Raw genomic sequence first — 13678 nt, 5'->3', positions numbered from 1 at the left:
TGTAGATGACCCCCCCCCCCCCCCCAATGAATTGCGTTCAACACTTTATGCCACCCAACACTCGATCATTATGCCTTAAATGGTAGTGGAATTAAGGGAAGCAGGGTTAACAATTAAAAACTAATTTAATTGACCATCTGAATGACCCACACGGCCTGGTTCCATTTATAAACTGTAAATTCAATTAGTGGTACATAAGCAGCTCCGAAACAAATTTGTAAAAAAATAATGGAGGGGTCAAAATTTGTGGAAACTGAACCATTAACCTCAAAAACAATGTATTAAAAAATAAATAACATTATACAACATGCATTTAAAAAATCAAAAGGTTGAACAACTATACATTTTTACAAGAACGATAAAACAAATTCGCTGAAACCCATCAGTGCTATGAGAACGTTTTCAACGTTGGTTCAGGGTTGAGGGAAAAATAAATAAAAATGTGTAAGTTGCGATTTGTAATCAAGAGGAAAAACAAGATCTAATGCCTCTTTACAGGAGACACTCTTAGAAAGTGCAAATTTACAGTACTTCTAGGTCTAAGTACACAACAAACAGACTTGACTTTTCATAGTGATGATATGATGGAATGTGTACTCGACCTGAAAACATTTTAATGGTTATGGTGATGTTCATCACACTGACGCCAGATGAAACTCCGACATTTTCATGAATGCTTCCATTTTACATAGGTGTTATGTATGATAGAAGCAACAAAAACCTTCTTAATTTTAGATACATTATCATGTCTTCCACCCCTCCCAATATCACCTTGCACCCAAACAAAGATAAGGAAAAAAAGACAAAAGTGAGGAGAAAAGTCTGAACAATAAATAAACATAAGTTTCTGTAACACAAAATTTTTAAAAACAACAACAGAAAAAACAGCAGAGAGACCTTAATACAATGAGGGTGAACTATCCTGAATGCCTGAATTGCACATCATAAGGTTAAATTCTACACAATGTCACCTTTGTAAAAACTTCAATATTGTTAACTCTGATCAAAGAGAACCCAATAAATTCATTTAATGAAGGTCCTTTTTTCACCTCCCCCTTTTTCCAATTAATAGTATAACCTCATGAAGAAACTGATACCTTTGGACATCTTTGGGCTAGCTGCTTCTCTCTGGGTTACTGAACAGCGTCAGAAGGTAAATTTCTTCCTCTTCTTCTACATGGTTATCCCAGATAGATGGTAACTGCTCCAATAGTTAACAGTTGTTTGAAACAGTTAGGTGAGAAGATTAAATATGCTTGCTTTGTGTTTGACTTGTAAGAAACACAAACACAAAAAAAAAACCTAAAATAACACTCCTAATCTAATTCTTCAGCTTCCATTTTTTGATTGCTTCTATTTTGCCCTGAGCTTGTCTTCGGAGGATGTTCATCTTCGTCCGAATCAGAACTATGTGGATCATTGAGTAACTGCATAAGGTTACCTACATGAGAAAAATTACATAAGTGACAATTTTGCATTAAGTGCAGTATCAAACACACATTTAAAGCAAGATATAAAACATACCTAAGAATCCTTGGTTTCTGGGACGCTGAGGAGCTAGTCCAAAGAAGATCTGAGCAATTTTATTTAGATAACTTGTATATGTTGGGTCTCTGTCAAGGCTTGGTTTGTACTTTTTACACAATAATGTGAAGACAGGTAACTTTCCACTGCAAGTAAAAGTTCAAAGTTTGAAAAATAAGCACTTTAAGTCCTGACCATAAATTAGGCGACTAAAATAAAACCCTTAAACCTACCTCTCAATAGCTTTTAGAAGGAACCAAATAAAATTCAGAAGGGGTTCAAGGAAGGGTGGTCCAGGCTTGATGTCTGGATGTTTGAGAGTATAACACCGAAAAGCATCTGCTGCAGTTGTTTTATTGTGCAGGCATAAGTACCTAATTTAAATAGACAAAGACCAAAAATTGTTCATAAAAATAATTTTAAAATAATGAGAAAAAGAAAAAAATCCAAAGAAAAACCGACAGCTTTATGGTTACGTAGAAAAAAAAAAAGCTGCAGATACTTACTGGAGAACCACTTGGGTGATGAAAAGATCAACTTCACTTGGATATCCTTGCCTTGTATGTATCTCTACCAACATCATGGCAAAACTAGAACCATCAGTTGAATGTAGAAAATGGTACCTAGCAAGGACATAATTTTTTTCTGAAATCAAAACATTACAAATAAATTAAGTTTGCATAACCGATTGTCAGACATGTACTTGCTAGTAATCAACATATTAGACGCTACCTCTCCAAAATATTTGAGCTATGAATCTGTGAAGTTGAGGGTGACCAGTTTTAAAATCTGGAGAACCTTTTACAGACCATCGTAAAGCATTACTAAGGAAGTTCTCTCTTTCAGGCACTCCTGGTCCTATTAATCCAATGAGTCTGAAATTTGCAGAAAAAAAAAACACATGAAGAAAACAATTTTGGGACACGCTGTTAAAACTTGTCAGAATAATAATTCGTGACCCACATAAGCCTTGGTAATGGTAATATGAGACATAACTTACTCGGACAGTTTCTTCATAACATCATCTGAAACCGGTTCAGATGACTTTCCCAGGACATCTACATAAAGATTGCAGAGATCTGCACCACTTGTCAGCTGAAAAGACATTCATCATGATGAAAACACGTGATTGAGATCAGAGAGAGTAAAGCTCTGAACCAACACAAATGGTTGATAAAACAAACCTGCTCATTTTGAAGTAAGAGTTTTGATCCACTATAAAGAAGATCCAATAACTCTTTGTATTTTTCTTGCATTAAATACCTACAAAGAAAATGGGACATAAAATTATTCAATTGCTAAGCAGAAATCGGGACCATTTTGATTCAGCCACAAAAAAATTGCTGAACATTCACACATTTGAACATTTAAAATAACTAGCATTAACTGACAATCTAAGTGATTTAGAATAATTGAATAACAAAATCAATTTAACAAAACATAAATACAACCATAACCTCGACGGGTGACATGGTACATTCTTAATAAATACTTCAAGAAAAGGCCGACATAATTTCAAAAATCCACATTAGGGTCTGAAGCTAACTTTAAGATCCACGGGACAGACAGAAGCAATCTCACCTAAAGTAGAGAGTTCTGTACAGCTGATGAGCCTCATAGAAATTGCCAGCAGATACAGCGGCTCCAAGCTTGTTCAGCACCCTCTCCACACCCGCAGATCTTCGAGTCGCCATCTCTAGGGCTGCAGTTCCGTGGGCAAACAAAGACTTAATAAACCAGACGGTTTCAATCACAAGCACTCGTCATAATTAGCCAACGAATGAACAATCCGTTCAATCTTCCCCATTTATTCGTCTTATTCACCCACGCAAATGCATTGCTGGGCTCGGACTGTGTATAGTGAGACAAATGCCAGCAGGCACTCAGCTGGCATTATTGGCAGACGACATTCGAACCCCAAACAAAACAAACCAAAATATTTCATCTGTGATTTGCGTTTGTGGTGAAGGATACGAAATTATTTTGTTATTACAAGACTCACTATCAAGTGACAGCTGTTAGTAACTTTTCTTGCCTTAACCCCAAGTCTTTTCCATTACTCCTATTGAGCCAGATGTTCTGATAATTAATATTTCTCCCCTAGAAGAATTTTGTCCTTGCAAACACAAAAGTTCTGGCTGGTTGTTGCTAATTTCGAATTTCGCAGATTTTCCACATGTAAAAAAAATGACGAAATGTTCAGCTCCAAACTGCATCAATAGTCAGAAGACTGCAGAATTCTACTTCTACGAGTTAGTATAGTACATAGGTTATAAATCTATTAACATGAAATAACATTTGAGCTTCATATGAATCACATATCTTTTTGTTTGGGATCTTTGCAGATTTCCTGGAGACTCTCACCTTCGAAGTCAATGGATTGCCAATATTGGAAGAGCGAACTGGACCCCTGGAAGAAGAAGTATGATATGTTCTGCCCATTTCGAAAAGACTCAATTTAGCACTAAAGTGCATTCACAACTAATAGAGGGAGCAGTTCCCACAATATTTCAGACTTCTAGAAAGAAAAGGGTGTGTAAACAATCAATTGTGTACAACCTTAGTATTTTCTGATAATTTTTAAATAATTTATCATGTATTTAAATTATCTATTGCATACAGGGTGCTCAAATTCTGAAGCACAACAGCTTTGGCTCCAAGAGAAATTCTGAATTAGGTAAGGTTTATTCAGTTCAAAATTCAAGTTCTTACCTCGTTTACCTTTTTCTTTTACATTCTGTAATTTTTACCTTGCAGGTTCAGATGACATTGGTAAAGAGGATAGGAATAAGGGACTACGACCCCACACTGGGTCAGAAAAGAATAAGGATGTGGAAAGTAGCATAAAGAACAAGCCAAGCAGTTATGTACTTGAAACTGGAAAAGTTGTCAATGAGATGGTTCTTATCGATGGAACTTACATGTTGGAAAACTGTGAGATTGTCCGTGACAAACCAAGTTCAAATTTAATGAGTTGCATTTCTCCCAGAATGGAAGATGAAATATCATCTTCAAGCAGCATCATCAGAAATTCTCTAAGCAACTGTTTTCTACAGACAGAAAATCCCCTTGTCTTAGGAGAGGGAAATTCTGAGGCTGAAGGAAATGTAATAATTGTTGAGACTAATCCCGAATTAGTTTTAGTGAACGAATCTTATCAATCCCAGCCTGATAGTGAGATTATCCCTCAGCAACTCCCTAAAGACCCCATTGAAATTAAAAAGCCACCCCTGAATTTGTCAGAAATAGCAACTCCATTTTCAACAGCTTTCTCACCCTCTTGTGATTCTGATGCATTTGTGGACCTAAAAACAGCAATACAGGCACATTGTGGGCCGCCTGTGAAAAGACATAAATTTCATGAGGAAGATACTGGGTTTCCGATGTTTGATAGACATCAAATAGCCTCTAATACTGTGGAAAAAAGTACAGAACTAGATTTGGAGATGTCAGATACTTCTCTTCAAAAAGGTGTAATAGACCTCCCAGTATCATTATCATACCATGAATGGGGGAAGCATGCAAGGAAAAATGGTCATGTTGTTTCCATGTGGCAAAATGGTACATTTATGTGCCGTCTGTGTGGGGTAGCTAGCAACAAAACAGTTAACATGTTTAGCTCTGAGGCCAAGGACATAAAGCTGCTGGAGCGAATCACTTCAATTCTTCCCATAATGGTATGTCATTTCCCCTATGGGTAATTATTGAATTTTCGTCTACCCTTCTTACTTAATTTTCTTTTATTCTAGATTGTTCAAAGTGATGATCTTCCACAAAATGTTTGTTCAAAGTGTCTGAGTCGCTTGGATATGTGTTCAGAGCTTATGGTAACATCTTTTAACACTCACAGACAACTTGCATCTGTTATGGGACAGGTAAGGACAACAAATGTCTCCTATCCAAGGTTCTGTATGACAACATTTTTCAACAATTGGTTTTGATCAGGATTTGGACCAAGCATCACAGTTGACCATATTCTTTCATGAAAGAAAGAAGAACTCAATTACCAGTCCAGTAAGAGATTTGTTACTTTGTTCCTTTGAACTTAATTGTTTTGGCTCAATGGTAAAAAAATAAGCTTTCACAGGACCACAAACGCCATCTTCTACTCATGGAAATATACAGCAAGGAAGGCAAACCTGTAGAAGAATATCTTTCTATTGCATTAGAGGATTTACAGTTGCGACTGCACCCCAAGGTATTGTCGAGAGCAAAATATTTATATCTGTTTCTTTTTATCTTCATTTTATCCTTAGTATTGCTTGAAATTACAGTCCTTTTTTATTCCTAGTCACAGAACAGTGGAGAACTTAAGTGTAGTTTGGTGCTAGCCTCCATATCAAATAACTCCATGGTATCAGAACTAGAACAAGCAAAAACAGCAGCTGAAGCACTTGTCTCCATGGATGTGATACAAAATGAAAGAAGAGAACAAAGTCCATCCAGATTGATCCAGGAGGAGACCGAAAACGTATTTCTCAACCTTGATGATGTCCCTTTTGAGAAGGATTCAAATGAAACATCAGCTAATGCATCATTAAATGGCCTAAAAGTAATCGAATCCTTGTCATTGACAGAGCCACCTGATGGTTTTGAGGCTGAACCAGGAGAGGACCAGGTTATGCCCGTCACAGATGATGTCAGTCCTAGTGACTATTTTTCAACTGGAATAAGGAATCCAAAGTTTCAAAGAGCTTGGAAGGAGTGTGGAGATGCTTTCACAACTTTGCAAAATTTTGTTTACTGGAAGTTGGAAGAAAGTGAAGTGAAGCTCACATGTAGAATGTGTGAACATGTTTTTGAAGGGACCGGTCTCATACAAAATCATATTAAAGAGCACTTGGGTCCATCAGTTCATTCTGAACATGAAATAGACAAAGGTGATCAAAGCACCAGTGAAAAGGAAGGGAAGCTTGAACATGACACAGACACATCAAGATCATGGCCCAAGAGGCAATTCCGCCCATGGTTTCAGTGTTCATTTTGTAGTGAACACCTGCAGTCCAAACAGATTTTAATGCAGCACTTAGAATCTTACCATGCTGCAAATACTAAATGTGAAAGTTGTGGACATGATGCCTCCGATGTGTGTGCAGCCATTTTTCATCGACAAACATGTGCTAAAATTAGAAAGTTGAGAGAGTGGGAATGCCACAAGTGTTTGGAAATATTCTCAACAGAAGAAGAATTAAGGGTTCGTGAAACAAAAATGATTAATAGTGTTCTCAGTTTGCCTTTTTTTGTGGTTTCATATATGCTCATGATATTATTATTTATTTATCCTTCACAACAGAAGCATCAAGTCCTTAGCGATCATGCTGAAATTTGTGATGATGGTGCTAAAATTTTTTCTCAGAAAGCAAGACCTCAACAACTGAAAAGGTCACACTTTCTCCCAGATTTGAAGTACATCCATCAATGTCCGCACTGCCCAAAGCAATATATCAATTCGTTAGTACTGCATTCACACGCTCCATTACGTGTCCATTGGAAAAATACTGAGCAAATTAAAATTTAATACCCATTTTTTCTTTAGTTCAAGGCTGAAGGAGCACATGCAAAAACATGAAGAGAAAAAATACATGTGTAAAGTTTGTGGCAAGCTTTTCAGCACCAAGCAGATTCTTCGGCAACATGAGTTTACACACGGTGACCCACAATATCTATGTTCTCTCTGTTCCCGTACATTTTATCGGAAAAGCCACCTATTGAAGCATATGAATGTACACAATCCTGATAATTCTAGGTAGAAAGTCTTTTTCAAATTATTAATAATAATATTAATTCAAGTCACAAATTAAGTATTACTTTTTCACATTTCAGGGCCAGCCGAGCTGGACCTCAACCACATAGAGATGGCCTCAACCGCTGCAGGGAATGCAAAAATGTTTTTGAGCAAAAGGAGTTACTCTCTCACTACAAATCATCACACCCTCACATTCAACTTCTAAATTATACTTGTGAAATTTGCAAAGAAGAAAACACATCTTATGCAGAACTTTTTCAACATCAGCGGGAGGTTCATAAAACTGGTGTCAAAGATTGTCCATTTTGTGAGAAAACAATTGACAGTTCAACTCAGATGAAGTATCATCTCATGAAACATGAAGGCATGTATCCATACAACTGCCCAATGTGCAATAATGGATATACAGCTAATAGTGTCCTGCAGGACCATATCAGGCGCAAGCACACTGGTGAAAAACCATTTGAGTGCCAACAGTGCTCAAAACGTTTTCCAACTAATGGTGCTCTAGCTCAACACAGTACGGTATGTTGGAAATAGTGAACTACGTATATTCTCTCTAACAATTCTTGCTCCTTCAATGTAATAAAGATGCATTCTTATTTTAGGTGCACTCTTTACCTCACCAGCTTCTGCCCTGCCCAGTCTGTAACATTGGCTTTAAACGGAAGGCCCATCTAGATGTACATTTAAGAACTCATACTGGTGAAAAACCATATCCATGTCCTATATGTGACCGTCCATTCCGCCAGAGACCAGACTGTGTGAAACATGTGCGTGTTATCCATGGAGAGGATCCAAGTAAATACGAGTTTCGTTTCCATCCAAACATGGCAATCACCTTCCCTCAAGTAGTGTCAGTCTCAGACATGGAATTAGTTCTGGAGGGGGAAGACCTTATGCAAGCATCTCTTGAAACAAATTAGTTAGTTTCTAGTCAATGAAGTATATGATGGTTCAATATTTTTTTTAAGGTAAGGAAAGTTTCTTGACTTTTTCGAGCATTTGTATTATTTTTCTACTTTTTGGACCGACTGTGTCATTTGAGTAATGTGTGGTGTATTGATTTGTGACATCTGTGGTCATTTGAGGCGGGTGCCTGTGACAACTCGTGCTGTGATACTGTTACATTTTGGGTAATAAATGTTTCTATGAAGTGAAATAAACAGAAAGTGTTTCAAATCAGTGCCAGCTATTTTACCATGATGACCTGCCTGGATGCTCAAGCAGGTGTAATACGTACTGTACGGTAGGCTGGCCTACTCGGTCCTGGGTCACGGGTTGGACCGATGGACACAATCCCAGTCCCTCGGACCCTTCGAGGGTTTTTCCGCCCCGCCCCACGTCAGCACGGTGGCGGTGCAGCCACACGGAATTCGGCCAATTGAAAAAGGGATTGTGGGAAGCGATTCCAGTCGACTGGCCTTGACAGGGTCTCGGTTGAAAGTGCCCCAGTGCGAGGCCGGCCTGGACTCCCAGCGGAGCGCGCAGCGTTGGCGCAAGGCAGGCCAGCGCCTGCGTGTCGAGAGGCAGGCAGACTGCCACTCACCATGGTACCAATGTCGCAGCTTGCAACCCTGGCGCCAGCGCGGGCACCGCCCCATCTCCTCACAAAAGGACCATGCGCTGCTGCTGCACTTGCTGCACCCACGTTCACCACCGTGACACCGCCACCACCAATCATTTTCCTAGGTAACCCGTCTGAATTTAAGGTCCTTGCACATGGCGTTTTTCCTGCTCTTTGGCTGCACAGGAGAGACCTTTCCATCATTTCCAGGATCAGAATCTTGCAACTGATGCCAATTTCTGAAGTACGCGATGCAGAAAATCCCAAATTTTATCAGAAAAATGGGTAAATGATCAGAAAATCCTGATCCCATTTACACCTGTGAAGCTGTCTACTGTACCTCGTACGTGTAGGCTTGGCCTTACTCGGTCGCTGGGTCAGCGGGTTGGACCGAGTTGGACACAATCCCAGTCCCTCGGCTCGCCCCTCGACGGGCGCCCCCACGCCCCCACGTGCAGCACGGTGGCGGTGCAGCCAGACGGAAATTCTCGGCCAAGTTCAAAAGAAGGGGTGGGGTGGGAAGCGCTCTTCCAGTCGACTGGCCTTGACAGGGTAGCTCATGTGTGGTGCCCCAGTGCCGAGAGCCCTGCCGGACTCCCAGCGGAGCGCGCAGCGTTGGCGCAAGGCAGGCCAGCGCCTGCGTGTCGAGAGGCAGGCAGACTCGCCACTCACCAGTGTACCAGTGTCGCAGTGTTGCCTACCCTGGCGCCAGCAGGCGGGGCAGGCGAGCCCTCTCTCCTCATGAAACGGACCCTGCTGCTGCTGCTGCTACTGATGGCGCTGCAGTCCCTCATCGTCACCACCGCGGACACCGCCACCACCAACCACCAACCTCCAGGTAACGCCGCCTGAATTTAAGGTCCCCGCACATGGCGTTATTTTCTGCTCTTTGGCTGCACAGGAGAGACCCTTCCCTCAATGTGCGGGCAGAGTAGGGATGCGAAGGCGGTAAATTACCCGGTAAACTTACGGTAAATTACGGTAAATAACCGTAATTTACCGAAGGCCTAAATCGGTAATACGGTCAACGGGTTGGATGGGATTTGGAAAAACACCAATCCCAAAGTCCTTGCGCTCGCCATCGAAGGGCGACGCACTTAGGTGAGCACGTGGGGTGCAGCCAGACTATAAATTTTTGGGCCAATTTCAAAAGAAGGGTAGTGTGGGACGCTCTTTGCGGGTCGAAAGTCCTTCAACAAAGCGTTTCTTATGTTGTCCCCATTGCCGGGGAAAGCCTTTGCCTGGAACTCCCGCGGAGCCCACTTCGAAGGCATGTCGGGGCCCGTGTGAGAGGGGAACTGCCCTACCATGTACTGGCCATTTCATACCGTCCCATACCGGGGGCCCGGGCGAGCCCTCTCCCTTTAGTTGGGACGGGGACCCTTTGGAAGTGTTGCTTTGATGGCTCTGATTCTCATCGTCACCACAAACCGCTTCCCTACCAACAAAACATTAAAAAGGTAAGCCACCAATTTAAGGTTTCCCCCAAAAATGCCCGTTATTTTCCTGCTCTTTGGCGTAATTGAGAGATTACCGTAATTTGCGGGCAGAGGCGGAGCAACGCGCCCACAGGAGCAGAAGGCCAGAGGAGCAGGCGAGTGCGCTGTGCCCCCCGAGAAGAGCTGCCACCAGAGTTGAAGCACCAGGTAGGCTCTTTCTTGTTCGCACATTGGAGCATCGGGAGGGGAGAATCGGTTCTTACCATCACCGTCTTGTTTTACTCCACAGTACACCTCGGACCAAGTCGTTGGAATTGTTCAAGACATAAAGCACAGGCTGGGCCATCTTCAAGTTCCCAGTCTGGAGAAGCAGAGAAAGAGCAAAGGACGTCGTCGCCCTCCAAAGCAGCCTAAAGGAAGAAAATGAGTGGGTACTAGTTTGGTTTAAAATGTTGTTTGAAAAATGAGATAAGTTTCTTTAGATCAAAATAAATGTATTCAATTAGATGCTAGTATGTTTACAAATCTACAACCACTGGCTTTTCGTCTTCTTCTTCTTCATTTATATCAGAAAAATCCCAAGCTAGTTTTTCTGTAAGTCGTTCGGCAAACCGTGCAGTTCGAGTTTTCAAGCGAGGCTCCATGTCATTGTCAGGTGACAAAATTGCTCTGAACAATCTGCGAAGAGCTGCATAGATAGAGTTGTTGTTGGTCACAATGTCAGCCAAAAAGTCTTCCTGTATTTCCCAAAGCTGTGCTTCTAAAGCCCACATCAGATCTTCATAAAGGTTGTGATAATCCTTAATGGCCTTTTCACAGTTGCATATCAATTGTACCTGTTCAGAATAAAAATATTCACAACATGTATTTGAACAGCTACAAAACAAAAGACATTTTTAGTTATAAGTGTCAACTCACTAGTTGTTTCCAATGTTCAAATGCCTCTAAACTCTGTCCAACAAGGAAACACAGAAATGAAAACTGCAACTCTCCAACCAAATCTCCAGGCCTGTTTTAAATAAAAGGAAATAAATGAATGAAAGAATGGGAGAGATGTATGTACTGAATTTACAACAGTATCATTCAAAAACATACACAGCATGCTGCTCTAAAACAGTTTTCAAGGCATAGCTGGAGTCCATTGAGTGATAGGTGATTTCTGCTGGAGTTGAACCAGGAGGATAATAAAGCTCGGGAAAGCGTGTGAGTCTTAGAGCTGTTCCTGGTGCAGGTTTCAGTTCAGGGAGCAACTCTTCTTCAATTTCTTCAACGGTTAATGGTCGACCATGCCGTCTTCTTTTGAAGGAGCCAACATCGTCTAGCAAAGACATAAACAAAACGAAAACAAATGATTTAAATCTTCACACAGAGACGAGATACAAATAAAAAAGGCAGATAGGAAAAATGGGTGTGTTACCTGATGTTGGACATGAATGTTTACTTGAAGGGCTACTTGTTTCAGGAGTGCTTTCATTGGGCTCACAACTTTGGTCAGTGGTTTTGACTTTGTCAGATTCTGTTTTGACATTACCTTGTGACACCAATTCCAGAGCTGATCTTATCACTCCTGAGTCAGGTACAAGCCTCTTGGCAAGAGGTTCTGATGAAATAAAAGCAAAAATTATTGGAATTGGCATTTTAACAAGCGATAAATATAAAGTAAGATTCAAACCTGTAATTTTATCAGACAGCATCTTCCACTTGTCCCAAATTTCATATGGATATGGCCCTAAGAAACGATCAACATCATAGATATTTGCTCTAATTCGTTGAAGTTCTTCATCTGTGACTGTTTCTATAAAATTAAAATAAGATTTTAAAGTTGTGTAAAATTTTACATTTATCAAAGAAGACAACGAGAAAATATGAATTAAAAGATTAACTGACTGTTGTGGTCAATTTCGCCTGCCTCTGCATCCCACTTCTTGAGAACAATTTCACCTTTTTTGAAATTATGCACAAAGCCGATCCGGGGTGCTGTGTCGCCATACTGTCCGACAGCACTGGAACATAACAGTTTGGAGTCATAGAAATAAGTCAAACTAAACAAATCGGTTAAATGACTAAAAAAATTATTATAGATAGTTCTTTTACCTGTGATACACAAAGTGCAGCCCTGGGGGAATCATTTTAACACCTTTGAATCGTTCACCAGTTTCCCATGACTTGAGGTCAATCCCAAAATTCGTGCCTTCTGGGACATCAAGGACTAGCAGGGTTCCCCCTTCTAAGAGGAGGCGTCGGGCATCCTCCTGGTTCAACTCCCTGCAGCATGGATTCACACCAAATCAAACACCAGAGCACTCAACAACACAAATGTCAACAAAGGGCGTCATAACCTATGCAAGATACTATTGTTGAATTTCATTAAAACGACGCTGTTTCCAACAGTGCGTCAGACAGGATGAGAAAGTTAACGTATCATCTAAGATTGAACGGTGCTACATCTTACATGTTATTTATGATCAAAGATTTTTCTTCGATTTTCAGGGGAAGGGAGACGGAGGGACGAGCGCCGACGGGACACACAGCCTTGTCGTTGACGATGGTGGTGGCTGTTGTTTACACTCGGCGGGCCAGGAGCAGGAGCAGGCGCCAGAAAAGACGAAAAGACCCCCAAAAATGACAATTTGTCTCTAACTTTGTCTGTGTTGTTAGGGAGCGTAGGGAGGGAGTCAATGAACAAGTACTTCACCCTGTGTGGTGAATGGTGTGATGCTCCGCAAGAGTAGACACCAACAGGGAAGTCCATCCATCCACCTTGTAGTCGTCGAGTCGAGCATGCGCCGGAAAGGTAGGCAACCCATCGTTCGTCTCTTCACCGCACCCGAACTCAACCAGCGTCGTGGGATATGTCATTGTTTTGGTCTCCATTGTTACATTGCATCGGGACGGTACACCACCCTGGCACGTAACAAAGACGTTACGCCTGGGAGTCGACTGGGTCTCGCCTGTGAGATGTCACCGAGCCGTCTCACGACACACGGCTGTGGAGACGGTAGCCTATCTTGCCCCTGCTAAGACGGAGGGGTCGGGCACGGGCAGACCACCGCCTCCATCCACTCCGCTGTGTTGCGGGACAGCTCGGTGGCCTATCTCGCAGGCGCTAGAGGAGTCCAAGGGACATGTTGGTCGCCACACTCAGTCTCCGGGCTGGACTTTGGCGGTGAGCTTCCCTCCACTCGAGTCTGCACCATGTGTTGCAGTGGTTGCAAAGATTCCGAAAGACATGTTGATCTGGGCCCTCTTAAGTTTTCCCACTCTTATATACCTGGACCAGGACTAACCATACGAGGAAAACCTCCCTTCCCTGTTCTATATGCCCGTAGAATGAAGCATAAGCAACCAGCTGACCGAAGAGCCGGCTGTGGGTGGAGTGTGGTGTGGAACAGTAGAGGAATA

At 41.7% G+C, this 13678-nt stretch overlaps 4 protein-coding genes across 6 annotated transcripts; 2 read left to right on the top strand and 2 right to left on the bottom strand.

The window, feature by feature from the left end:
* Positions 1 to 106: 106 nt before the first annotated feature.
* On the bottom strand, positions 107 to 3395 carry LOC117650015 (Golgi to ER traffic protein 4 homolog). The gene is made up of 8 exons (XM_034393261.1): positions 3106 to 3395; positions 2709 to 2787; positions 2525 to 2619; positions 2257 to 2399; positions 2031 to 2169; positions 1758 to 1898; positions 1525 to 1670; positions 107 to 1441 (listed from the first exon to the last, which is right to left on the bottom strand). The coding sequence occupies exons 1-8, from the start codon at positions 3216 to 3218 to the stop codon at positions 1317 to 1319; spliced, it is 981 nt and encodes a 326-aa protein (XP_034249152.1). The 5' UTR covers positions 3219 to 3395; the 3' UTR covers positions 107 to 1316.
* Positions 3396 to 3412: 17 nt separating this feature from the next.
* LOC117650011 (zinc finger protein 423-like) lies at positions 3413 to 8452 on the top strand. Its single transcript, XM_034393257.1, has 12 exons — positions 3413 to 3776; positions 3870 to 4056; positions 4147 to 4201; positions 4282 to 5201; positions 5274 to 5399; positions 5470 to 5538; positions 5612 to 5722; positions 5816 to 6718; positions 6818 to 6975; positions 7061 to 7270; positions 7348 to 7795; positions 7879 to 8452. The coding sequence occupies exons 1-12, from the start codon at positions 3712 to 3714 to the stop codon at positions 8194 to 8196; spliced, it is 3570 nt and encodes a 1189-aa protein (XP_034249148.1). The 5' UTR covers positions 3413 to 3711; the 3' UTR covers positions 8197 to 8452.
* A 645-nt stretch (positions 8453 to 9097) lies between these two features.
* LOC117649746 lies at positions 9098 to 10736 on the top strand. 3 transcript variants are annotated; one of them, XM_034392767.1, is made up of 4 exons: positions 9098 to 9675; positions 9739 to 9757; positions 10383 to 10483; positions 10566 to 10714. In XM_034392767.1, exons 1-4 carry the CDS (start codon positions 9579 to 9581, stop codon positions 10688 to 10690), a joined length of 342 nt encoding a protein of 113 aa, XP_034248658.1. In that variant the 5' UTR covers positions 9098 to 9578; the 3' UTR covers positions 10691 to 10714. The 3 variants fall into 3 exon arrangements, with proteins under 3 accessions (XP_034248658.1, XP_034248657.1, XP_034248659.1); XM_034392766.1 differs by having other exon boundaries at positions 9099 to 9675; positions 9739 to 9758; positions 10379 to 10483; positions 10566 to 10736; XM_034392768.1 differs by lacking the exon at positions 9739 to 9757 and having other exon boundaries at positions 9101 to 9674; positions 10382 to 10483; positions 10566 to 10736.
* Positions 10737 to 10749: 13 nt separating this feature from the next.
* Positions 10750 to 12888, bottom strand: LOC117649745 (protein AAR2 homolog). The gene is made up of 8 exons (XM_034392764.1): positions 12729 to 12888; positions 12371 to 12541; positions 12164 to 12279; positions 11949 to 12071; positions 11694 to 11876; positions 11372 to 11594; positions 11195 to 11285; positions 10750 to 11112 (listed from the first exon to the last, which is right to left on the bottom strand). Coding segments are annotated over exons 1-8 (1227 nt in total). The 5' UTR covers positions 12731 to 12888; the 3' UTR covers positions 10750 to 10794.
* Between the last annotated feature and the right edge of the window lie 790 nt (positions 12889 to 13678).

Source organism: Thrips palmi, unplaced genomic scaffold, assembly GCF_012932325.1.
Source record: "Thrips palmi isolate BJ-2018 unplaced genomic scaffold, TpBJ-2018v1 HiC_scaffold_4, whole genome shotgun sequence".
NCBI classification, from domain to species: domain Eukaryota; kingdom Metazoa; phylum Arthropoda; class Insecta; order Thysanoptera; family Thripidae; genus Thrips; species Thrips palmi.
Note: the sequence above shows the minus strand (reverse complement) of the source record. Positions and strands in the feature narration are given on the sequence as shown.